Here is a 26680-nt window from a genome sequence, read left to right as displayed (position 1 = left end):
GCCCTGGCGTATTGTCATGATTTCAGCTTGTAGACATGATTGTAGCAGAAGTAGTAACTACTACCAAGGAAATGTGAATTAGCCGGGCTTCTCTGACAAGTTGGATTCAAGCATTTTGAAAAATCTCTGGAATTACATTTGTAAGAGTATGCTTCATTCATGAGAAATATATGAAGTGGGAAAGGGTGAAACCCCAAATGTAGAATACATCGCCAACAAGTTAAAAAAAAAATATTTTCTATATCCATGGTTGTCACCAAATTCTTTTTCCAGCTTTAACACAGCTCCATATTTGTGCTTTCCACAAAGGGACAGTGTGTAAGGACAAAAGCCCTCATTCAGTGCCCAGTGAAGTTGATAGAATGGCTCTCAGGAAAATCTCTGGAATGATATCATGGTACTGCCATTTTAAAAAATGAATGTAATTATTTCTACAAGATTTTAATGTATTCAAAATGTCCAGAGGGTTTCTATGTATTTAAAATGTATGCATTTCTACAAAACTAAGCAGTGATTTTGGTATCCTACACAGACAATTTCCTGCAAGTTTGGCTGTAGCTGTGCAGAGGATGCATACGGTGTTGAAGCACAGGGTAAGTCTAAACATAGTCCTGTGTCTAACTCACAGTCTGATAAATTCCATTTTAAGATTACAGTCTTGCTTTGTGATCTGGATTTCTTTGGAAAAAATAGGGATGTTTTGTGTTTTTTTTTTTGATTCATTGGAAACCTATCATTCTCTTATTTTTTCTTCTAACAAAAAAAAAAAAAAGAAGTTAACTTTGCTTTACAGTAGAACATTTTCCCCCTCCCTTTCATGGACTTGAGACTTTTTGAATTCATTCTCAACTACTTAAGATGATGCACTCATCCTTGACCTGACTGTTCCATTGAAATCATTGCCAAAATCTTCCGTGACTTAAATGGTAATAATTAGGTTAATACAGTGGTGTTGAAATAGGCTCGGTGCATATCCTCTCTTCAGAGGTTTCCCATACTTTCTCTACTCATCAGACCTTTGCTAGGTACCTATAACTAAAAGTATATTTACTCAAGTGCAGAGTTGTAGTCACATTTGCTCAGATTGAGCTTGGCCTGTTCAAGCCTTTTTATCAAACTACTTTTAAAATGTCATGTGATTCATTCACCAACAGTTTAAATATATTATTTTATGAGTTTTTGTTGGCTTCACAGCTATCAGGTGCATGAGGTAATAGACACAGAGATTATCATGAAAGGATTTTTTCTCACTATTGTGTTATGTTTTCCTCTCAGAATATTTGAACAACCCTGGACCGCCATTTGCATCTACCATTGGAAGCCACAATGTCACGCTAGGTTGGAAGCCAGCTAACATCTCTGAGGTGAAATATATTATCCAGTGGAAGTTCAATCAGCTCCCTGGGGACTGGAGATACACTGAGGTAAAAGGGACAATTCCTTTTACTTTGCAAGGGAAAAGGTTCTTCACATTTATAATCCATTCCTGCTTCACTGGGGAAAAAAGAAGGTCATTTATTAATAGAGTGTAATCATGTCAAAAAACACGTGAGGAAAGAAAGTAACAGCCAGATTTTGCAACACAAGTGGCTGTAATTTAGTGGCTCCTTCATTGTTTTCTAGCAGTTTGCTAAGACTGGTAAAACATACCAGGATTCTTAATGTACTTGCAGGGCAAAGGTTACATTTATTGTCTGCTCTTTGCTTTATTTTAGAAAATAATTTGATAATGTATTAGGCACATAAGAGAGGTTTGTGAATATCATGGATAGCATAGAGAAGCTAAGAACTGAACAATTATTTCTTTTCCTCCAACATAAGAACTAGGGACCTTGGTGGAAAATTCAAAACAAGCACACAAAGGTATTTCATTGCAGAATATTTAGTTAAGATGTTCAGCTGCTTCCTGACATGTGTGGAAGTTAAATTACTAAATTTAAATTAATAAATATTAAAATTATTTAAATTACAAAATAGGGTTCAAAAAGTGACTGGACAATTCAATGGAAGAAAAAATTGAGTTCTAGTAAATATAAACATTGCAATTTTTTTATGTTGATTCATACTTATAAAATGTCAAGACTGTGATTATTCTAGAGAAATATAATTGCATGCTATTTTTATTTTTATTCCCCCTCTCCTTCCCCCGGGTATTCTACCTTATATATATATATATATATATATATATATATATATATATATTTTTGTTTCTTGTAAAAGGCACGATACTTGGCTATGTATATTGTTTTGACTCAGTGCAGTCATTCTTTGATCATGCTCTTTTGTGTCAACTGCATTCTTGTTATCTTGTCATCATCTCTATTGGACCAATTTCTGAAGCATGGTGAGTTGGTACAAAAAAGCATGAAAACCATTTGATAACCAGGAAGTTTTTTTGAATTAATCATTGGTGAAATAATGTGGAGCAATGACTTCAGACTGTAAATACTTTAGGGTATCTAGGAGCCATTGGATCAACTTTTAATATATATATCAAAAGTTTAAAATATATTGCCTGTGTTGTTGTTGTCATTGTTGTCATTATTATTATTATTAACCTTATTCTTCAAACTTACTGTTGCATCCATCCACCCACATCCACTCACTGCTTAGATTTAGTAAAAAATTAGATTTTCTAAAGAAAAGAGGTGGTAATAAGTTCTGAAACGAAGAAAAATCAAATTCTGTGATACAAATAGCACTTAGAATTTATTCTTATTAAAACTTAGGATACTGCACTCTAGTATCTTGAAATGTGTATGCTGCTGTATCAGATTTCTTTTGATCAGATAACACCCTATGTAATAACTCCAGATGGAGGAAGAAGGAAAATGGATGTGTTTATACATTGATCTAGGTAGTATCTGAAACTTTGTACACAGTCAAAGACCTTCAAGCCTTCACAGAGTATGTGTTTCGAGTAGTTTGGATTATAACATCTCAGCTGCAGCTCCATTCTCCGCCAAGTCCCAGTTACCGGACCCATGCTTTCGGAGGTAATATATTGCACTATTAATCACTTCTTTAAGGACCATATCAGAAACATTTAGATTTCCTTGTTTCTTGCTTCCTTCACAGAAAAAAAAAAAAAAAGCTGCTGCTTAATCTAAAGAACTATGTTTGTTGTCTGCTAGGTAGCTGCAGAAGTCTGAACTAAGAAGACTGAGGCTCTTTTTATTTGAACTACAAGATTTAGGGCTGTTTGCGTCTTCTGGTTTTAAAAATGTAGACAGAAATGTACACGGTCAAATTGTAAGGGCACATTGAATACTTTTGTGCATAATTACACACAATAATGTTTTGAATGAAATGCAAATGAAATGCAAATGTTTTCCTGGACCTTTAAGAAATAAAAATATGGTTGCTGGTTTTTTTTTTTTTTTTTTTTTTTTTTTTTACAACACACCAATTATTTTGCTCAAAAATCTATATATCTACAACAGAAAGACGGAACTTCCCCGTACTTCGTTATCATGAGACAGAAATTACATTTACAATATTCCTTAGTTACGACATCAGTGATATGAGAAGGTAAATAAAATTATAGTATTTGAATATAAATTCCTGGTCTGTTATTGTCTTACAGACAACATATGATGTCACGGTCATGTTATCAACATTTAATGGAACTGAAATTAAAAAATATTTTACTTTGCACTGATACTATTTCCTTTCTCTTAGTGATATATGCAGTTTCATATTGAGAACTATATATACCCTTGAGTAAGGCATTAGGGGAGGTGTCATAGCTTTTTAGTTTGCATCCCATGGCATAGTGTACATAATTTCATAGAAAAAATTAATATTCTTCATGTTTTTAAGTTACTTTGTTTTCCAGCTTCACTGAGCTTAATGCTGAAACATTACTGCTGCAGGACCTAACTTCAAAAGTCTTGTTCATGTTCCTAAATGACATACTTTTTTTTTTTTCCCCCACCTTGCATTTCCTGTTTAGGAAAACAAAGAAAATTAACAAAACCTCAATATAGAAGATAGAAGGAAAAAACCTCCAGGGTTTCTATATTATAGATTGTGACAAATCCCTCTGACCAGAGAATACAATATAGGGAAAAGACTATGGAAGCTGAGACTTGGCTCTCAGTGGATTCCCAAGTACACTGTGGTGGAGATCACAGATATGTGAGAAATTAAATGTTCTCCAACCTTGTAAGGCTTGGTCTTCTTCTTTTTTTCTTTTTACAACAAGGTCACTGTATAGATACCAAATAAACTTCAGTGAAAATATGATGTGGATGCAGCACTGAAAAGGCATAATTTAGAAGATTCACAGGGCAGACCGTTCCTGTTCTGTTCCTTGTTACATGGAGCAAACTGAAATATGAGAATGAAGAGCTGAAAGGTTATACATGTACACTCAAAATGTGAAATTAGTTTTCTTCTGCAAAATACAAGGAGGCTAGCTTTTCTTCACAATCCTTTAGAAAATATGTTCTGGACCTGATGTATAACTTTTCAACAACTTATATAATATTTATTAATTATTTTATAATAATATATTATTATTGGTAACCATCTTACCAGGTATAAAAACTAAAATAGTACTTGAAAAAATGAAAAGCTGTTCATGTCTTAAATGCCACAACAGTGTCAATTATTTCTGTCTTTTGCAGCTCCTACTACAGCTCCTATCATTAAAGATATTCAGAGTTCAAGTCCAAACACTGTCGAAGTTAGTTGGTATCCACCACTTTTTCCCAATGGATTGATTATTGGATATAACTTGCTCTTGACCAGTGAGAATCATAAACTCTTGAGAGCATCAAGAGGGCATAGCTTTCAGTTCTACTCTACCTTCCCAAACAGCACTTACAGGTACAATAAGAAAAGATAACCAACATGGCCAAGAGTGCTGTACCACTTCTTGCCCAGATATAAGAGGGTGTGCCTGAATACCACTTCTGCACAATTGTGTTTCTTAATTATGTTCTTGCCAAAAGCAGAGGTACCTTCCCTGAGATAATGAAGTTATTCTGGTTGGGTAGGCTGCTTATATTTATATGTAATCCAGGTGGGGAGGAAGGAAAAACATTTTGATATACGGCCAATAAGCTGCATTTTCTTAACATAAATATATATATTAGCTTGTGTAGCATGTTTTCAGTGTATTCAGGGAGTGATAGAGCAGTCCTCTCTATTTAAACATTAGAAAAATTTCCTTCATTTTTATTAAACACCAGGGTCTGCATTCTACTTCAGTGGTAAATACAGATCTTCCTTTGAAATGAAATTGAGTTCTTCTAAGTCTAAAATCCCATCTGAAATTTTTACTTGGAGGATATTGCTGTTGCTTCACTTTTCAGAGTTAGAGAAATCAGATTCTGGTTGATTGTATTTTTGTTACAAATTTCCAATAACATTTTATTTAAATGTATGTTTTCCAAAAGGAAAACACTTCTGTAGCACCTGCCCTTCTATATAAAATGCTTCTCAATCAATCACTCAAAAGAAACCCCTAAAACCAAACCCATCTCTTTGATTTACCATAGGTTCAGCATTGTAGCGGTTAATGAGGCTGGAGCTGGACCCCCCGCAGAAGCCAACATCACGACACCAGAATCTAAAGGTACAGGAGCAGCAGAATCCTTATCACTGTCTGTATCTGGGGACAAAATCACATTCACTGGGTTGTCGTGTACCCTGCAGAAGAGAACAATATTTAGACTGCAAACAGAGCACAACAAGAAGTTATACTCTAAGGAACTAATAGTACATCAGAGACAGTCCTGTTCTTTGGCTGTAGCATTATTGGGCTACACAGCACAGTAATAATCTGAGATGTTGGTAGACCCAAACAAATTCATCTTGGGTTGTTCTACAGGTGAAAAACATGTCAGTGGTCCAAGGCAGTGACTGAGAAGACATGCTTTCATTTTCTACAAGATTTTGATACACAAACATATTCCTTTTAATAACATTGAATATGTCATATGAAAGTCTCCTGTCAAAATGTCCTCAGTAATCTCATGCAAAATATGTGGAACTGCACTATCTTTTTTGTTGTTTTTATTGCTGTTTTTATTTTTACTATATTCACTTACTTGTAATAAAAATAATGATGCACTTTAAGTATCACTCAAAAAATTACAGAAACATTTATTAGTTGCCAGAGAAAGGTTTATGTTGACATAAATCACAAATGAAAATGAATTCACTGTTATGAAAATGTATCTTTAGAAAAGAAAACATAAGACTCTTCCCTTCCTGAAGAAATCCCTGTTGTCAAGTACTTGGAAGTTCTTAACCAAGCTCTAGCAAACACTTTAAGTGTGTCTCTAAATCTAAAAATCAGTAGTCATTTGCTACATGTTGGCAAAATTAGTCCTTTAGCTTCAGTGGTGCTTTTTCAAAAATATGTCTTACATTTTTATGTAATAGCTTGAGTTAGCTATCACAGTGGTATGTCTTCATCTGGAGGCTCCATAGAGGTGGAGAGCTTGCTTACTATACTTTAGAGCTTGGTGACTCTGAGCCACAAACATTTGTGCCATTTGTAAATTGTCCAGACTAGTACCTCTCATTGAGTTCATTAAGTCAAGTCAATTTGCAACAAGTTAATTTAAAGTAGAAAACAAACAGACAACCCTCCCTGCCAGAACAACTTCTGGCGTGGGGAGTCTCTCCCCCACCCCCGTCCTAGCTGCTACTTAAAAGAGTTGATTGCTGAGAGTTGCACCAGGGTGCACTTTTTGTGCGTGCTCGGGTGAACAGGATCTCCCCTTTCTGCATGTATCACATTCAGAAATGGTTTTACTGTGTCAGAGAAGGAATCCAATCTCTGGACTAAACTGTAAGAAATGACACTGGAAGAAAGATGAGGAAGTGACACTAGTCTCTTATACTAGGTACAAAGGTAAATGTACAAAGGAAAATGCTCAGTGCTGCATTTGGGTTGGAGTAGTGCCAGACACAGGCACAGGCTGGGAGAGCAGAAAGGAACGGAGGGTGCTAGTGACAGCAGGCTCAATGTGAGCCAGCAGCCTGCCCTGGCAGCCAGAGGGCAAATGGCACTGAGGGGTGCATTAAGCAGAGCACAGCCAGCCAGTCAAAAGAGGTGATGCTCCTGTTATATTTAGTGTTGGTATGGCCTCACCTTCCACATTGTGTGCGGTTCTGGGCTCCACAATATAAAAAGGATGTTATGATCCTTAAAAGCATCCAGAGGAGGGCAACAAAGCTGGGCGTGAAGGTATGTCCTGTGAGGAGAGGCTGAGGGCACTTGGGTTGTCTGCTCTGGAGAAGAGGAGGCCGAGAGGTGACCTTGTTGCTCTCTGCAACTCCTAGAGCAGGGAAAGTGGGGAGGGAGGTACTGGCCGCTACTCCCTGGTCACCAATGGCAGGACATGAGGGAACGGCACAAAGCTGGACCAGGGGAGGGTCAGGCTGGGCGTTGTGGGATATTATACTTTGACTGCGGTTTTCGAAGAGGCCAAGGGGAGTTAAATATCTGGCTTCCACTGGATTTCAAGGTGATATGGATGTCTTAGTGTGTTCTGTTCCCAGGAATCCTTAGGTCCTCATTTGCCCCAGCTCACTTTCCTTCACTAAGGACTCTCATGTTACAGGAAATAATGGTGTGAAATTCAGGTGGTTCATTCTCACCCTGGACAAGTAGTCAGATGGTCTTGGTATAGTGGTGAATAACTCCATCCACTTACAACACTCAAAGAGTTTAAGTTTTAGTTAGTAATTGCTACCATAAAAATGTATGTGTGTATATATGTGTGTGCATACGCATATGCATTTCTGTTAATGATGTGTCTGACTTAACATTATTTTGTGCAGCAGTCATCTCTCTATATTATGAATTTCTTCTTCTTCTTCTTCTTTTTTTTTTTTTTTATTAATTATTTAATTTATTTATTTTTAGTTAAGGAAAAGGCAAAATGGCTCTTCCTATCCAGGAACCAATCTTTAAGGAAAAGATACATGGAACATTTCCTCGAAGCAGCCCAGTGCCTTCCAAATGGTATAATACACCACAACATTACAGGTAAAATTTCATTGGTCTCTCTCTCTCAGGTGTAACTTACACCTCTGTGTTTGCCAAGGGCAGAATGAACCTCACCTAGTCTGAGAGAGTATTGGCCTCCCTTTATAATCAGTGGGGAGAATGCATCCTCAGTAAGTTTGCAGATGACACCAAGTTAGGTGCTTGTGTTGATCTGATCAAGGGTAGGAAGGGTCTGCAGGAGGATCTGGATAGGCTGGACCAATGGGCTGAGGTCAACTGCATGAAGTTTAACAAGGCCAAGTGCCGGGTCCTGCACCTGGGGCGCAATAACCCCAAGCAGAGCTACAGGATGGGAGATGAGTGGTTGGAGAGCTGCCTGGCAGAGAAGGACCTGAGACCATTGGTTGATAGTCAGCTGAATATGAGCCAGCAGTGTGCTGAGGTGGCCAAGAAGGCCAACAGCATCCTGGCTTGCCTAAGAAGCAGTGTGGCCAGCAAGGCTAGGGAAGTGATTGTCCCCCTGTACTTGGTTCTGGTGAGGCTGCACCTCGAGTACTGTGTTCAGTTTTGGGCCCCTCACTACAGGAAGGACATCGAGGTGCTTGAGCGGGTCCAGAGAAGGGCGACGAAGCTGGTGAGGGGTCTGGAGAACAAGTCCTACGAGGAGCGGCTGAGGGAGCTGGGATTATTCAGCCTAGAGAAGAGGAAGCTCAGGGGTGACCTTATTGCTCTCTATAGGTACCTTGAAGGAGGTTGTAGCGAGGTGGGGGTTGGTCTATTCTCCTATGTGCCTGGCGACAGGACGAGGGGGAATGGGTTAAAGTTGTGTCAGGGGAGGTTTAGGTTGGATGTTAGGAAGAACTTCTTTTCTGAAAGGGTTGTTAGGCATTGGAATGGGCTGCCCAAGGAAGTGGTTGAGACACCATCCCTGGAGGTCTTTAAAAGATGTTTAGATGTAGAGCTTAGTGATATGGTTTAGTGGAGGACATGTTAGTGTTAGGTCAGAGGTTGGACTAGGTGATCTTGAAGGTCTCTTCCAACCTAGACGATTCTGTGTGTTTCTGTGATTCTGAGAAATGTGAACTTTCAGGATGTGATTCGACCCGTTTGAAATGACAGGCATCAGGTTGAGATAAATTTTTCTCCCCAGCATTACCTCTTCACTGAATCTAGGCATCTAGTTCAGAGGTGGACTTTTATATAGTAGATATACAAATTGAGGTAAGGTGAAGCCAAAGCAGATGTTTCCCTATGACTGGTGACTGCATTTTCTCAGCATGAATATGAGAAAGTAAAGTGGTTCAAGCTGAAGACTTAATACAGTGTCAAAAGATGCTGGCTGGAGTGTATGCTAATGTGGTATGTTAGCAAGTCTGGGGCATATTGCTTCTGAACAAGACATTTCAGTAGCCTAAGTCACCAGACTACCATGTTATCTCAAATTACGTGCCACTGTAAGGTCTGTTATCTACACTGGTGCTGTATGTGGTCCTTGGAGACAGTGTGGAAATCTGAGTTTATCTTCTGCAGTTCGCAGAGCCACAAAGACGCCAGAGAATGAACGTTGCCCCAGACTAAATACTCTGTGATAGTACAGGAGTGGCACAGATAATGTCTAGCTTAAATTAGAGTACATGGTGCTTTGTGAGCAGATACAAACTGCATCTCTTTGCCCTGGAGAGGAGGAACTGGTGTCAGTTGGTTTGCATTTTATATATTCTTTTTCTGTCTGATTACCTTTGTGAAAGGCAATTGTCTACAATAATATCACTTACATAGGAGATGGGAAAGTTTTGTTATCTGAATGACTAGAAGTGGAGGAGAGAAAAAGTTAACTACTCTCCTATGAAGCTGGGTTACAGATTGAAAAGTACTTCTTTTTAAGGCAATTAGGAAAGAGTATCTGAAAAATTGAGACATATTTCTTATATTATTTGTGTGCACATATTTTTCTATTTTTTAGGAATTTCAGTGAATGTTTATCAACAAGTTGTCTATTTTTCTGAGGGGAATTCCATCTGGGTGAAAGGAGCTGCAGATATGTCTGACACATCTGACGTAATGCTCTTTTATGCTGGCCGGGGGAATATAACATCAATCTCAGTAGACTGGCTTTACCAGAGGATATACTTTGTCATGAATGAAAAGGTAGCGCTCTTGGGCTTAATTAATTTCTTATTTTATTTGAACCACTCCTACAGTTTAATTCACTTGAGAAATTCTGTTTTATATTTATCATACACAAAATATAATTGTAGAAATAGAGCTTTAACTTCAATAATATTCACATATTTCACAGATTAAAAAAAAAAAAAAAAGAAAAAAAAAAAAAGGAATATCTAGTCACATTTAAGCAAACAGGTTATACAGAGCTCTGTCTTCTTGTCTTATTTTTTCCCCTCAGGGCATAAAAGGCTTTAGTTTTAACAGCTTTATTTTAGTTTATTTATTTATTTATTTATTTTTGAGACTGGCTTCATGTCCAGCTCATACCCGATATTAATAGCTTTGTTCTTGCTGCTGGGTTCTCTATCTACCTCCTTTGGTTCCTACTCTTCCTTAGGAAGATGGTGTGGTAACTAGTCAGTGATTACAACGCTCTTCATAGATGGCAAAAGTTCAAGAGGGAAAGTGATGACAGCTGAAATTACTACTGTTTCAACCTGAAGTAAAATTATAGATAGCAACTCTGCACTTGATTCCCTACTGGTGAAACATTAATTACATTAATGGCCAGATTTTGCATGTACCTTTGTATTGCTCTAATGCACAAAGGACTAGAAAGCTGTCCTAAATGGTTAGTGTTGTGTTGTTTTTTGTTTGTTTATTTTGCTAGCTTCTTGTTGCTCTTAGTGAGAAATTTAGTAGTGAGAAAATAATAAAAAAGCAGCTGTAAATGAACACACTGATGGCAGAGCTTTCTGAAGCCATTGAAGATTAGAGAAGTCCACAGGTATTGCCCCCAGCATCAGAAAAGCACTTTCTTCTCTCTTTGTCCTACTGTACTAGATCATTTCCAAAACACAGTTTGTCAGTACCCCAAAATTAGGCTTCTCCCTCCAGCTCAGAGGCAGCAAGCTAGGATGAAGATGACTGGCAAAGAGCTCTTTCAGGGCAAGTTGTCATGGATGTATTTGTATGTGCTACACTGATATACTCGGGTGTCTGACAACACAGGAGCTCAGAAGGATGTAGGCTTGTGAGAGAGGTATTTTGTTGTTGGGTTCACCTGAAAGAATCCCCAGTCAGCTTGTTTGCTTGTTAGCAAATGCCCTATGCATCAGCAGTTTCTCTTCTCATTCCCCAGATACATGTTTGTCATTTAGAGAACTGCACAGCAGCTGAAGACATCACTCCTCTTTATGTGACATCCCCTAGGAAGGTTGTAGCTGATCCCTATAATGGGTGAGTGTCCTCCTGTGAGCGTTTGGTGTCAAAGGTGCTATAAAGCTCCTCTAATTGTCTCCACTTCAGTAGTCATCTAGTTCCTGTTTCAAACCCCTACCAAAACAAAAGTGCAATGGCAACAAATAACAAACTATAAAACTGTTGGAATAAAAGTGACACCTTGCAGTATTGTTTCTGCATTTTCTTCCCTAGGGTGTTATCAGAGGAGATAAAGTATTTCCCATACAGAAATTTGTTTTTTAGACATTTGGTGCATTTACAAGTATAATGCTCTTTGCATTTTAAATGTCCTTGCTTAATACTTGAGGTATTATAGAAGAATATTCTCTAGTGATCTGCCAGCCAGATCCCCAGAAGGTAAAAAGTGATGTGCTTAATTCTCCTAGGATGTATATTAATAGTACCAAAAGCATTTTCTTATTGTCTACGTAAAGTCAGGCACATCTTCAAGCTGTTAAAATATTTGTGACTCATCCATAAAGTTCTTGCTTTGTAGTTACTTGGGTATATTTTGCTCCATGACCAGGTATATTTTCTGTCTCTTGGAGGATGGTATATACAGAGCAAACCTTCCACCCTTTCCTGACACTGCCTCTGCAGCTTCACTAGTTGTGAAATCCAGTGCTCTGAGAGACTTTGTGATCAACTTCCAGTCTAAGAGACTTATTTTCTTCAACAAAACAGAACAGGCCTTTGTGTCGGGTTTTCTTGATGGTTCAGAATTTCATATGCTGCGATCACACGTGACGCTTGATGACATGGAGAGCTTTGTTTATGAAGATAACATGTTTACTGTCACGGATGGCTGGGCAGTTTTCCAGGAGGAGGTCTCTCCAGATGGAAAGTCTAGCTTCAATGAGTATGTTGTGGATTGCAGTTTGGATTGTCCAGAGTACTCTGGCTTTGGCAATTTGCTTTTCTATGGGGCGTCAACTCAACCTTTTCCTTTACCAACTCCTCCGCGGTTTGTCACAGTGCTATTTGGATTGCATCAAGCTGTGATTAGCTGGAGATCACCTGAACACACTATTGGAACTAGTAAGTTCAGCTTTTATTTCTGAAAGACCAGTCCTTTTCTTTCTAGGGGAAAAACTTCTTGTGTTTTCCTGTCCCTGATGTTGGACTTCAGTGACTTCAATAGCCAGTTCTGATGGAAGATTTACCTCAGTCTGAAAAATTTAACTCAAGATTTGCCAGTAAAATACCTGAATTTTCTGCATAAATAAATAAATAAATAAATAATAATAAAAAAAAGTTTATATAGGTGAGTAGCTCATCTGTCACTTGCAAGGGATTGTGAGCAAGGCTCCATCTTAACCAAGGTATGGAATGTTTGCTGATGATACCACACAGAAAATGCATGCCAGTGACTTAGTGGCTTTTAATCAGTGCTATAATCTACCTGATTGAGGAAAATTTTGGTTCTTCCAACTTCTTTCTTCATGTGGAACTGAGCCACTATTCTTGGTTGGTCACAGAGATGGGGAATATAAATTTTTAATTCATCTCTTTTTTTAATACTTCTGGTACTGGCATTTTTGAAATGAACTTTGAACTTACAAACTTACAGTTTTCTCAAAGAACACACATCTCCCACTACAGTCATCTACTCTGCAATAACATAATTGTTTGCATCTCACAGGTCCTTCTGCTTGGCAGAACTGGACTTATGATGTGAAAGTGTCATCTCAAAATCCTTCTGAGAAGGAACAGGTTATCTCAAACATTAGTGACACCAGGTTTATGGTGAAGAAACTGGCCAGCTTCACAGTGTATGAAATGTCTGTCAGAGCTGTGTCTCCTGCTGGTGAAGGGCCGTGGTCAGAGTCATTCAGAGGCATGACATTAGAAGAAGGTGAGAATTTCTTTGTCATCCAGGAGAAATGATGAATGAATCATGTGTACAGCTTTCCACCTGGTGAAGTCCAGGCTTTGAGCAAGGATTGCAACTAGAGGGGCACAAAAAGGATTATGTTAGAAACGTTAAAGATTACAGGTAAATTAATTTGAATTTAGTTAAATAAGATTCTCAAACTACAATGACGGTACTACACAGAATGTATTTATTATTCATGTTTATATATATATGTATAAATATATTTTTTCTAATGCAAATACACTGTCAAACACATTTCTTGATACATGGAAAAAAACAGGTATACAAGGAGTGCTTTTTGCTCTGTAAAGCACTTTCTGTGATGAAGTGGTTTGAGTAGCGTTTTAGGTATTAATGCCAGTTTACAGGAGAGTGCAGGTTCACTAAAAACTGATACTCCTTGGTTTTAATGAAGATAATGGGAGAAATGGGCATCTGCACAATGTCTAAGATTAGTAGATCTTTGAAATGCTTTTTGATACCTATTTCACCTGTACTAACCTATGTCTGAGGGAAAAAAAAAAAAGTTTCTATTTAATATACTGGGCTGGCAGTTGAAATCTGGGATTTTAATTGACTTTGGTAGGCAAGGTCCAAACCTGCAGTAGTGTTTAGGTATCTAATAGGGTTCCAAATTGTCTTATTATTCTGGGTCTAAACCAGCCCTGAATCTGTAACTTTCTCAAACTGTGATATTTTCATTCCTGTCCTTTTTGTCCATTATTCCTTAACACAGGCCAATTTTAACTATGTACTTCAGTAATTTCCCAGAAACAGGAACCCCTGCTAAGATAATTAAAATACAAATATAGTAAGTTAGTTGTTTGTTGGTGTACACAACTGCAATTTTCTTAATTTTCTTTCTTTACCAGCTGAAGAGGAAGCATATATATTGGCAGTGGGGGCTGAAGGGCTCTGGAGGCAGTGGTTGGACACCTATGGGCCAGGAGAATTCCTTTCTCCCAATATAAGAAATATTTCAGGTAAATACTCACCAAACTGGGTGTTGCTGCTGTATATTGGCATTTCTGAGGTCTTCATAAATATTATCAACTTGAAAGGCAAGAGCTTTCATTACAGCAGTCTAGACTTGAAGGTGTAGTGAAGCAGCTTCACTGAGCCAAACCTTTGAGTCCATCCTCTTTCTTCTACTTTCTGGATCAAATTAGTCCTTGGTGAAATGCTACTGATTATAGAATCATAGAATTGCTTGGGTTGGACCTCAAAGACCACCCAGCCCCAAACCCCCTGCCTTGGGCAGGGACACCTCCCACCAGACCAGGTTGCCAAAGCCCCATCCAGCCTGGCCTTGAACACCTCCAGGGATGGGGCATCCACAGCTTCCCTGGGCAACCCATGACAGTGCCTCACCACCCTTACAGTGAAGAATTTCCTCCTTACATCTAATCTAAATCTCTTCTCTTTTAGTTTAAAACTATTCCCCTTTGTCCTATCATTATCTTCCCAAGTAAAAAGTCACTCCCTCTTTTATAAGCACCCTTTAAGAATTGAAAAGTTGCAATGAGGTCTCCCCAGAGCCTTTTCTTATTCGGGCTGATACTGATGTCATCACAGTAACAGCAGAGCTGTAATCAACTCTCTGAACCAAATGGTTGTGCCTCCAGCATCCCAGTACAGATGTCATACTTTTATATTTGTCAGAGTGATATGTATAAAAATTTGTGATTCCTATAAAGAAATATTTATCTTCATGTTAACTGAGACTAAGCGTTCATTTGCATTACTCTTTAAAAACTAAAATGTTTGGTTCCTTTTTATTTTTAAATATATATATGCTACATATATTTGTGTGTTGTTTTATTTACATGCTTGTGAAATGCCTAATATCTTCTCTTTTATCTATTTATTTATTTATTTATTTTTTTCTTCAAGACCTCGACTGGTATAATGGCACTCTGTATTGGAGTAATTCCATGGGGAAAGTTCAGGCCTGGTCATTGAACAAGAGAGAGAGTACTGCTGAGAATCCTTATATATCTGACATCAGAAATGCAAGAATGTTGGCCTTCGATTGGTTGGGACAATGTTTATATTGGGCTGGCAAAGCAAATACGGTAGGGTAGAGTAGTACTTAAAAATATATATATGTAAGTGAAGTCAATAAGAAGACTGTAAAACAGTATTTGAGAAGACAGTCTTTATTACCTGCAACCTGAGATGCATTTGGACCTTTGCTATCATAATATATAAAGAGGAGGCTTTTTTAATGTGATTTTCCAGTCTTATATGAATGTCTATGGTAAAATATTAACTAATATTGACTAATGCAGGGTACTGAACTGCAGGTGCAAAACAGGCAAATACGTTATCAACAGTTTTGTAGAATTCAACATTGTTAAAATGAGCGAAGATGGTAAAAACAAAGGCTGCCAAGTCCATCTCAGCCATGAGGGAGATGGACTTTATTTTAATCCTTATATATGTAGCACATTAGCATGACTTGTTTACACAAAGATTTTCAAGATTGGCTTCTGTACTGTGATATTTTGCAGATCACTGTAGATAAAAAATAATTACAATTGCACTTTGTACACTCTCATATCAGAAACACTGACATGTGAATTATTTAAAAGGTATCTGACTTCAAAATTGCAGTGCTAATTTATGCAGTGCTGTCAAATTATGCCTTTCATTTCTTGTAAGTGCAAAGTCAGAAGCTTTTTTTAAAAACTGGAGCTAGAAGGCCAGATTTCACACTGCCTTGCACCCTCATTTACACTCGTGAATAGTGAATAAGAAGTGGGTGAGAAACTCTGTCAGACAGAAGGCTGCTGAAACTTGTAAAGCCGAGGGGTGTAGATATTTCAGCTTTTTCTTTTGTTACTTTCTGACAAACATTAACTAATAATTTTGCCTTGTTCTTCCATTTTGAATGAAAAGGTTTAAGTTTTGGAAGCCTAAGGCTTGCATAAACTTGTGATATATGGCTGTGGGAAAATCACTTGTGTATACTCAATTGATCATGGCTGACAATTTAAGTGTGGTGCTAAAAGCAATTCTGTTGTCCCTAGATCTACAGAAAATCACTGCTGGGAGGCCATATGGACGTTGTGGCTCATGTTGTGTACCTAGTGAAGGATTTAGTAGTAGATTCAGTAAATGGCTACTTGTATTGGGCTACGATGTATTCAGTGGAGAGTGCAAGACTGAATGGAGAAGAGTACCTTTTGTTACAAGAACAGCTACAGTTTTCTGGTAAACAGGTAACTGTATTATTATTATTATTATTATTATTATTATTATTATTATTATTATTATTATTATTATTATTAATCAGTGTGTTTTAGTGGTTAGATCTCCTCTTGGGTATAGTCAGTGTTCATGGTTGTCAAAATCACCATGTTATAACCAGAAAAACAGCATGCTCTTCTAGCAATATTGTTTTGTCCTTTTGAGAGCAGGAAGCAGGGTAAGAATTAAATCTTATAACTGTACCAAAACCTTGGCCCCTAATTCTGTTGCCACTGTGCCAGTGACGGGGCCAGCTTTATCACTGACAATTCCCATCCTGCCTGCTCCTGTTTCTTGCATGACAGCAAGAGCAGCAAGCCCTGTGCTTTGGGGATCTTTGAGGTCTCTACCCCGCAGTTTGCTCCTGCTCTTCCCAGTCTTCTCTTTCTCAGTTGCCCCAGTAAGCTGGAGGCCTGGCCCCAACTTGGCTCCTCTTCCTTTGCTTGGGGAGCTCCTGAGGGCTGAGGAGAGGCTGATACAGAGGAGAGGAGCTCATCTGGGAGGAGAGAAGGGGCTTCTTGAAAGAAGGAGGAAAGATGGTATAAGGTGTGTCTGTGTGTGGAGGGAAGGGTAGGGGTTCTTATTTGAGTTTCATTAGGGTGGATAATGGATCCCATGAAGATATATGCTGGTAGATTGGAGACATGCCATGGCTCCCAGAGCTCAGCAAAGCCTCTGCAAATTATGGAATCCTGTTACGTCCTTCCCTTTCCTACCTGGAGATCTCCTGGTGTGATCTGAGGTTCTCTCAAACAAGCTGTTTCTCTGCTGACCTCTTCATGTCTTTCTTTTCCATATACCCTTCTCTGATGTCCTACCAAGACTTTTAAGTTTACTTCTGACTCCCTATAGATCATCCTTGCCTTTCACAAACCCATTCTGACACTGCCACCATGTGGGATTTGCCATGCAAGGGACTTGCAAGGTGGGATTCAGTGTTGCCTATGCAGCCAAGGAACTCTGAGACTGGTTTGTGAAAAGATCAGCCAGGGTCACAGCAGTTGCATATATGTGCTTCCTTCCTTCTCTTTCTTTCTTCCATCTTGTCATGTAGCTGGGAAAGAAGTGAGGGATGACCCATTTCCCTGGCAAGAAAACACTTCTTTACCATAATGGGGACAGGAAGAGTCTGGGAGTCAGTTTGATTGGGATTGCAGAATCAGTGAAGCACATCATATTTGACGAAACTCTTCCAGGCTCTGTCTTTGGGGCAGGCTGAGGGACTGTCCTCTTTCAAGGCTTTTACTCTGTGGAATCTCTATCAAAGAAAAGTTGAATGATCCCCACCTGAAACCACAGCCTGTGTAGGGTTTCACTCTCTGTCCCAAGCCTGGTAGTAAGGCACAGTTTGACTGCTACAAAAGACATCAACTTAGATTTATTAAGGCTTCAACGTCATTCTTTAGAGCATAGCTCTTGATAAAAAAGCCTTTAAAAAAAAATCTACCCATCCTACAACTTATGCCCCTGTTTTACCTGAAAACAGGTTCTCTATTAAAAAGCCTTCCAAAACTTTAGAGATCTACGTCTCTTGGTTAGCTTTGTATCATTGCCCAGAACACTTCAATCTCCCTCTCCAAGAGGAAAAGAGGCTGGTGTTTCTCTGTTTAAAAAATCAAAACAAAAAAATCAAAACAAACAAACAAAAACCACCACAACAACAAAAGAATACACACACACACACACACACACACACACACACAAAAAACATGAAAAAGAAACAATACAAACAGACAAACAAAACAAAACGGGTCTGATTTAGTCTCTGAAAGGTGAATAACATTTGGAAAGGCCAGCTGATCTCACAGGTCTCTGTTACATTCACTTTGCAAGAGGGCTTGGTGAAGACAGGGAAAGCTGTTTCTGGTGTGGCACCTGCTATACTTGTAAAACTAAACACAGAAGAACTGAACAACTTTTGTCACACAGAGAACAATACTGTGTTGCATTTGGGCCACTGTATTTTCCAGTACTAGCCTCACACCTCTCTACAGAAGCTGAATAGTATGGACTGTCTTCGTGGGAAAAGGTATGTTGCCTAGGCTCAACAGCACACTTGCACTTATCTCATATCTTCTGGGTGATCTGTTGTGAAGGACTGACAAATTGCACTGTAGCCTAAGTGGCAAAAGTCACCTTTCCTACCCTTCTCTTTTGACATATGACCTGTTTCTCTAAATCACCTCATTCTAACCTCAATTTTTTTGTTCTCAGCTTCAAGGCCCTTGGCAGCAATAAGACTGCCTGTCTGCTGCTGTCATTTTTTTCTGCACTTTTCTCTATGTCAGTGATACCAGCCTTCAACCATCTACTTATTCACACCTCCTACAAACAAACATCTCCTCTCCTGCTTCTGTGTTGCCCCTAATCTATGCACTGACTTCTTGAACTCAGCCTCCTGCTGTGATACATACAGGAAAAAAGCCAAGTAAAAATGTCTAGAATGAGGAGTGACCAATTTTAACTGACAGGTGATTATTTTATTAAAATAAAACCCCAAATAACTCATCCAAAAAAGGCTGTACAATATTGTTTATTGGCGTAATTATTCCATATAAATATGCAAATGCCTGTTTGTACAAGTAATAATATGTATCTTCCTTGTGCAATGGAGTCCTTTATCTTGAGAAGAGTACCTTTTAACTCAATATTAAAACACAGATGTAATAGATAATTGGTGTTATGCAACAGTTAGAGCATGTTTTCTACATAACTGTTTCTTACTGGAAACTACAAGCTGCTTTTCTAATGAAGAACTGCTGTTCAGCTGCTCAGTATGGGACCTTCAGCAGTATAGGGCTGCACCTCTTTTAGCATGAAATTTCAGCGATGGGAATAGAAGATAGCTAGTATGGAGACAATAGGCTTCCCAAAATATATGAAAGCAAAGCTTTGAAAGTTCTTTGGCAGGAACTAGATGTTTTTGTGACAATTATTTTATTCTGCAATCAGTTGCATAGCCTAGTTGGTGTGTATGGTTTGATTGATTTTGGCAGAGTTATTCTGATTTATTTCAGTTTAGGATCTGGCCCAGAATGTTCAAAGCACTTAAGTAGTTTACACTGTACAATTTGCCTGGAACAAAAGTAATTTATAAAGTAGCACAGTGCATTGTATGCAGGAGGGGCCATGTCTTTTTAGGAGTTGCCTCTTACCATTGCTAGTCAAGGGGCATTTCAAGTAGCTAAATTTATCATGTCCAGAGACCGATACCTCTCAGGAAATGGAAGAAGACTGTCTATTTTTTGAAGCATAAGGGAAGGGAGATGTTAAATTATTGCCTAACTCCTGAACAGTACAAATGTTTCTTTTTTTTTTTTTTCTTTTTTCCTTTTATTAATGGGGATACAGGGATTAGGAGAAAGAAGATGGGCCTGTCTATGGGAAAATGTAACAGCTACAAAAAGAAAACAGGGCAAGAAATGAAGATCTAAATGTTTAAAAAAGCAAGGTAGATTCAGGAATATGTAATTTGGTGTTGAACATGGATGGGAGAATAGGTAAATGGGATAAAACATAACATGCTCGGTTGAATATGCACTAAGGCATATACATACTGTGAGATATTTTTAACAGCAAAACCTACAGGAGCAATCACTCAAACCTTGATTTTCTGACATACAATGTCAACAGAAATATGTCAAGAATGTGATTACATAAGGACCAGCAGACAACAAAGTGACACAGCATTTGCTTTCCTGTCATCATCTTCTGCAGCTTATTAATGAAGAGTTAAAAAAAAAAAAAAAAGGTGCTCCACTTACATTCCTAATAGAAATCCAACCTTATAAAAGAGTAACTACAACTAGTTTTTGGATGTAAAGTTTGGGAGCAGCAGGAAAAATGTTCTCAGAAAGGCCCCTAACAACTTGTAAACTGTGCTAATGACTTGACATGGACTGAACTTGATAACATTTAGCAGAATAACTTCTGGAAGCAAATTGTTTGTCAGTCACAGAACACGTTATTAGATGTCTGATTTCTATTATTTTTGCATATGGTATTGAATTTGTTGTTTATTGCAAAAGCAAGAAAGCTTTATTTTGGATATTAAATCCAATTTAAAATAAACAAAAATCCTACACCTAGCTTAAATTAAGATGATATATTGAAGTGATGAACATTTTTTCCCTTGACTCATTTAATAATAAACGATTTACTAAAATGTAAACATTTGAACATCCTGTTTAACTGAATACATCAATAAAAATGCATATATTTTCCATAAATAATGCAACACATTAAATATTCTATGCATAAAATCAAAGCTAGAAAACAAAGACAAAAGATCTGAAACACTTCTTTCAAAAAGTGATTCTGACTTTCAGTCTGGATATCAACCATCTGTTTTAGAGAAAGAATATTAAAACACCAGAGATGCTTTGGAAATTTTGATAGGTAGTTTCACTAATCACTTGATACACGATTGCCATCATATCTGAAGTACTCAGATGCTCTAGGAATGAACACTGTGACAGATGCTCATAAAATGTTATCTAGAAAATCATCAGCTGCTATAAATAAGTACCCACCAAGGACCCGATTATTTTCTAGTGTTACCTCTTTTAGTGTTAGAATAAATGTTCATGGTAATAATGTTATTTTTTCCAATAAAGAGCTACCCATCATGCTGCCTGGACAACATTGATGCTTAAGGGCTTTTAGCCCAGAAGTGAAAGTATATGCAAATTGCTGTTTGAACTTTTTGTTTCTTAGGTAGTTGGTTTAGCATTGGATGTCAGCCATGGTTTTCTTTACTGGCTTGTACAAGAGAGTCTATGTCTAAATCTATACAGAATTTCTCTTTGCAAAGAAGGGTAAGTAAATGTATAGCACAGGTAAGAAAGTCTTTATTTTCTTCCTTTTTTTTTTTTTTTAGGGGGGTGGGGGATGAGACTCTATTTAAAAACAGATTGTCTGGTGCTGAACACACCAGTTACTACTTGCACAATAAACAAAAAGAGCTGATGATCACACCTAGGTGATGGCAAACCCTGTGTTGAGATCATTGTTAGCATGCTTTTACAGTGAGAGAAACACAGTATGGATGCTCAGATGAACTTAGGTCATGCTCATCAATTTTTAAACTTAGCTTTAGGAACTAATCACTATTAATTGTCTGTTTTATCTTGGTATTTACAACACCTGATGGTTTTCAAGTGCCTAGGGCTGTAACTTGTTTATCTTACATGGAGCTTAGGACTTGAATTGACACCACTTTCTCAGAGAATCAGTGCTCAGCAGGGTTTCCGCTTGATAATCCTGAACATGAAACAGCTTCCTTATTTCTCAAAGGCGATTAAAAAAAAAAAAAAGTACAAAATTGTGTTTATGGAAGAATTCAAATATATGCTGATAAGACCTTGAGAAAAATGATAATTTGTTGCATACGTGCCAAGCGCATCATACAGAAGCTATTTGCCAGTGTTGATTTGTAGTAGCTCATGAAACTACATTTTTACTCCTTTTCATATGGGGAGAGCGCTGCTTTTTTACAAGCATGAAATCAAACCTCTTAAACTTAATTGGACAGTATCTGTATTTACATGTGTTCATAATGACACAAGATGGCTGTGAGTGGAATCAGATGAATTCTCTGACTGATTTTAGACTTGCCATGATTAATGGTAAACATTTAAAGCATCAAAATATGTTGATTAGTTTTAGCTAGAACATGCAGCTCCATTGGGAACCAATTGGCAGTCGTAAATCATCATGGCATGCCAGAACAGAGAGATTAGAAGTAATCCATCCTAATGGTCCTGATGGTGCGTCAAAGATTTTCTGAATTTGCTTTGGATAGCACTTGTCTAAGCTGAAAGATATTTCTAAGATGCTAAAATGATGCCTCTTAAAATGTATTTCATCGCTTTCTGAGAAGATAAATTGGGATCAAAAAGGGCCTGTAAGTTCTGACATTGAAGTAACTAGACAAATTAAATTATCATTGATACCAATGGAGAAAAGTGTTAATAGAGTTTAATAAATAATGGAAGGTTATTGAGGAAACTAGCAGGGTCAAATTCATCTGAGAATCTGCTCTAATGAAGTAAAAAGAATCTTAAGCTGTGAAGTAGTCTCCATTGTTTCAGTGGAGTAGTTGAGAGAAGTTAGGCTGATTTTTTGAAATACTCAATTTTCTACATCCATATGTCATAATACTAAGCCATTTAACATTTATCTTCTAATGAAATCAAAGGAATGAAGGATTTGTTTCAAGGGTGCTACTTTTATTTTGAAAAATGTTGTGCTCTAGAGAACTTGAAAACTAAAAATTTTTTTCCTGCCTCCTACATGAGTATTAAGAATTTGAATGACGAGAAACTTATTAATGGGTCATGTGTTGCATAAATCCTGTTCTCTTTACACTATGTGTTTTCAGCTTGCTGTTTTCATATATGTTTTCACAGCTGTGGTAATGTCATAGTCACAGAATTTGCAGCATGGAGTATTTCAGAAACATCTCAGAGTACACTGGAGTATTACAGTGGTCGTCTGTTCTGGATTAATAATCTTCAATTCATTACAACACAAGAAGTCAATCAGAGCATTAGCATTCCCTTTTCAGAGCCAGCAAAGTTTGCAGCCTTCACCATTGTTCACACATCACTTAAACCTTTGCCAGGTACATTATTTTCCTTATTTAAGCCCCTCAGTAAGGATATTCACTGTCAGCCTGTAATTCTCCACTCTTAAAATTCTTTAGCCATTTGACATAAGAACAACAGCAACTTATTAATGAGTATATCAGGCTATAGCTACATAATGTGCAATTACAAAAGCTAATGGGTATGGCTAATAAGAATACAAAATGTTGTTTTTCATAGGCCCTTATTTCTATTCAATAGCATTTTACTTGATTACCCATAGCTCCTTCATGTTTTAAATCAGGTTTGAAATCTCCACCTATTCCTCATGTTCTTTAAATTGTTATTATTTTTTTCTTCCCATTATGGACAGGAAATTTTTCCTTTACACCAAAAGTGATTCCAAATGCAGTACCAGTATCTTCCTTTAGGATTAAAGGAAATTCTTCAAGTTTTAACATCGTTTGGAGTGCCTCTGCAAATGTGGAATGGGGAACTGTCTTTTACTGCGTGGGATCAAAAGCTCTACAAGTGAGGGTATTCATACAATCCCTCCATATTATCTACATGTATTGCTGCCTCTAGTCACTCATATATCTATTTTAAAACAGAAACATAGTTTGTTTCTTCTCCAGAAGTTAGAAATTGGTCAAGCAATCAAACTAAAATGTAAATATAAAGCAAGCTGTCCCATTTCCCCACCACTGAGGCCAGCACTGGAGAAATATGTGCTTAGCAGCAGCTCTGGACCAGCTTATGGAGTGTGAAGTGCAAGGCGAGGAGCTCTCAGGGCCCAAAGATGTGTGAGAAAGCCGTTCACAGTAACGCAAAGACAAAAGTGTCCTCTGAGCTGCTAGTGGGACAGCCTTTGTCCAAATGTGAAATCTAGCCTTCACCCACACTTAAGTTTAGCACATTTGGTGAGCTGTATGTTAAATTCAAAGGGCAGATTGCTAGCAGATTGCTATGCACTACAGTGCTACAGGAGTTGGTGAAACAATGATCACTCAGAGGAAGAGTAGCTCTGTCTTGATTTTGTTGACCAGATTGATGAGAAGGATTTAGAAAACTGAAGGTCTGTTTTGTTTCATTTTGTTTCATTTAATTTCATTCACAGTCTTTGGAGAATGAACAGTGCCTCCAACCCCATAACCTGACAGTTCCATCCTACCAAGTTGATTGGCTGGAACCATTTGAACTCTTTGATTTTAGTGTGACTCCATACACATACTGGGGCAAGGCACCAACAACATCTGTATTCCTTCGAGCTCCAGAAGGAGGTACCAGAATTTCAAATCCCATTCCTAATCTGTAGTGCGTGCTGGGCCCAGGTCTATGTTAGCATGTGGAACCCTGTCTAGAGAGGAATGAAGAGCTTTCAGGGCTCAGTGACCATAGACAGAGTTGCAAGGACTTGTTCTTGCTTATCTTTGGCAGTTATCTGTTGCACACATAAATGCATGCAGTTGCAGTAACAGAATTTGAAACAGCAAGAGAATGACAATATATGCACCAGGCACCTATGACTATGAGTAATAAAGAGAAATTGAGATTCATTATAGTGACCATCAAAGGCTGCATGTAATATATTAACCACCTTGTAAATTTTTAAGAAATGTTATGCACTTTTTACTTGTGTTTGGTTTTGATCTCAAGCAGGTCAAAGTTAAGTCAGCTAAAGTCAGCTAAGATATAGTGCTGAATGACTGGTGCATTGAGAAAGCTTATGAGCTGCAGTAGATTTTGAAGTGGGCAGGAGAGTGGATAGAGTACATTCTATATTGTGAGAATTCTTGCAGTTCCACTGTTACCTATAGTATTTGGCTAAATAGAAATGTCCCAATCTGAGACACAGAGTGCTGCTGATATAGCTCTTTTTTTTTTTTTTTCCTAAGCAAATTAAAAGCAGATACATATATATTGATGAAAAACAGAAAGTAATTACCATGAAATTTTAAATACTCCTCTAATTTACACCTCACCACTTGCTATTTATTTTTCTCTTTTAGCATTAAAGTTGTCAAGGCTCAAAACTAAATTACAGGGTACAGACTATGTTTCAATAGAAATACCTAATTCTGTGTTTATTTATTTATTTATTTTTTGAATGCAGTTCCTTCAGCCCCTACAAACCCTAGAATATATGTGTTACATAATAACCTGCATGAAGGTGAAGAGAAAATCCGTGTGGAGTTCAGGTGGAACAAGCCTGAAAGGGACAATGGAGTACTAACACACTTCAGGGTTTACTATCAACTGTTGTGTCAGAATGACACTGCTGACACTCTCATGGAGTGGAATGTGAGCAATGTCAAATACAATGTGTTGCTCTTTTCTCTCAGAGATGTGCTTCCCCACCTCACAGTAAGGTTTCAGGTATGAAAAATTACTGAGCTCATCTCAGATGTTGTTCATGCAGCTTCATGTGTTTGTCTAGGGCTTGGGGCAAGAGGTTGTGGTTTCTGCTTTTGGAACTGCTGATTTACTGACTCACCCTTGGATACCTGGCTTAACCTTTCTATATGTTGTATTGCTCATTACATAAAGTGAAAAACAATACTGCAATATTATACAGGTTTGTTGAGGCTCAAAAGAAACTTTTCTAAAGGTCTCCCAAAGCCAATGCTAAAAGATACAAGTTCAACACAGATTCTGCTGAGCTGGTGGAGGGTCACAGACCAGTAAAACAGAGCCACTAGATCAAGAAATGTTTCACTTCTGGGGAAATACAAGGACTCACTTGATATCTGTAATAGGAGACTTACATATAAAACTTGTCAGGAGGTCACGTTTCCATCATGATAAAAGACCTGGAACACACAGAATGTGTGAAAGGCAAGCTGGAAACATGAAAGTACGTAACAGGCCAGGTAGATAGGGGAGAACGCTATGTGGGTTACAACATCAACCAACAGTAGGAAACTGCTCCAGCCTGGGCAAAGAAAGAAGATTTCTGGCTTTCTTTGAGTACCAATTGATAAATGCAGCCTGAATTGCCACTCTATGAGCCACAACATAAAATTTTATTCATAGTCCTGGTCCAGTCTTCAATGTAGCATTTGAACTGACCACCAGAGCAGAGCACATACATATATGTTCCTAGCTGAGCAGTCAGGGGATCTGGTTGTCTTGTCATTAATTGCGACTCTGTCGGCTCTGTAATGGAATATTTTATGCTGTTTAACATATGTAACAACCTCCTGTCTCACAGGTGCAAGCTTTCACCTCTGTGGGTCCAGGACCTTTGTCTGATATAGTACAGAGGAATTCATCAGGTACGGATGACACTATGGGTGCCTCTTCACGTTTTGTGTTTAATAGTTGGCAAACTCGACAGTACAGAAATTTAGTAATCTGATAAATAGTCTGACAACTGGGTGATGTTTGTTCTACCCTATGGTAGACAGCACAGAGGAGATAGCTACAGCAGATAGTTTGACAGGAAATTATTAACACATTTCTTTAGCTTAAATTTGGGGAATTTCAAGCCTTTTCTCAGAAGTAGGTGAGATTAACTTTTCTAGGCAGCACCAGCATAGCACAGAGCAGCAGTTTTTCATCTGTAGTCTGCATTCTACTACAACA

General features: G+C 38.0%; 1 protein-coding gene across 2 annotated transcripts in view; it reads left to right on the top strand.

The window, feature by feature from the left end:
• The window catches only part of ROS1 (ROS proto-oncogene 1, receptor tyrosine kinase), a 79906-nt gene that overhangs the window by 7029 nt on the left and 46197 nt on the right, over window positions 1-26680 (top strand). The window contains exons 5-23 of one of the 2 annotated variants that reach the window (XM_082757135.1): window positions 533-593; window positions 1276-1424; window positions 2858-2996; window positions 4632-4833; window positions 5508-5584; window positions 7889-8011; window positions 9936-10120; window positions 11280-11377; window positions 11907-12418; window positions 13023-13235; window positions 14129-14239; window positions 15150-15331; window positions 16289-16480; window positions 21225-21325; window positions 22919-23133; window positions 23469-23626; window positions 24213-24375; window positions 25209-25471; window positions 26307-26370. In XM_082757135.1, the coding sequence (XP_082613261.1) occupies window positions 533-593; window positions 1276-1424; window positions 2858-2996; window positions 4632-4833; window positions 5508-5584; window positions 7889-8011; window positions 9936-10120; window positions 11280-11377; window positions 11907-12418; window positions 13023-13235; window positions 14129-14239; window positions 15150-15331; window positions 16289-16480; window positions 21225-21325; window positions 22919-23133; window positions 23469-23626; window positions 24213-24375; window positions 25209-25471; window positions 26307-26370 (3208 nt within the window). Of the gene's footprint in view, window positions 1-532; window positions 594-1275; window positions 1425-2857; window positions 2997-4631; window positions 4834-5507; window positions 5585-7888; window positions 8012-9935; window positions 10121-11279; window positions 11378-11906; window positions 12419-13022; window positions 13236-14128; window positions 14240-15149; window positions 15332-16288; window positions 16481-21224; window positions 21326-22918; window positions 23134-23468; window positions 23633-24212; window positions 24376-25208; window positions 25472-26306; window positions 26371-26680 lie in introns of both variants that reach the window. The other variant, XM_082757134.1, reaches the window with a different exon arrangement.

The sequence above is a fragment of the Aythya marila genome (assembly GCF_965140915.1).
Source record: "Aythya marila genome assembly, chromosome: 3".
Lineage (NCBI taxonomy): Eukaryota > Metazoa > Chordata > Aves > Anseriformes > Anatidae > Aythya > Aythya marila.
Note: the sequence above shows the minus strand (reverse complement) of the source record. Positions and strands in the feature narration are given on the sequence as shown.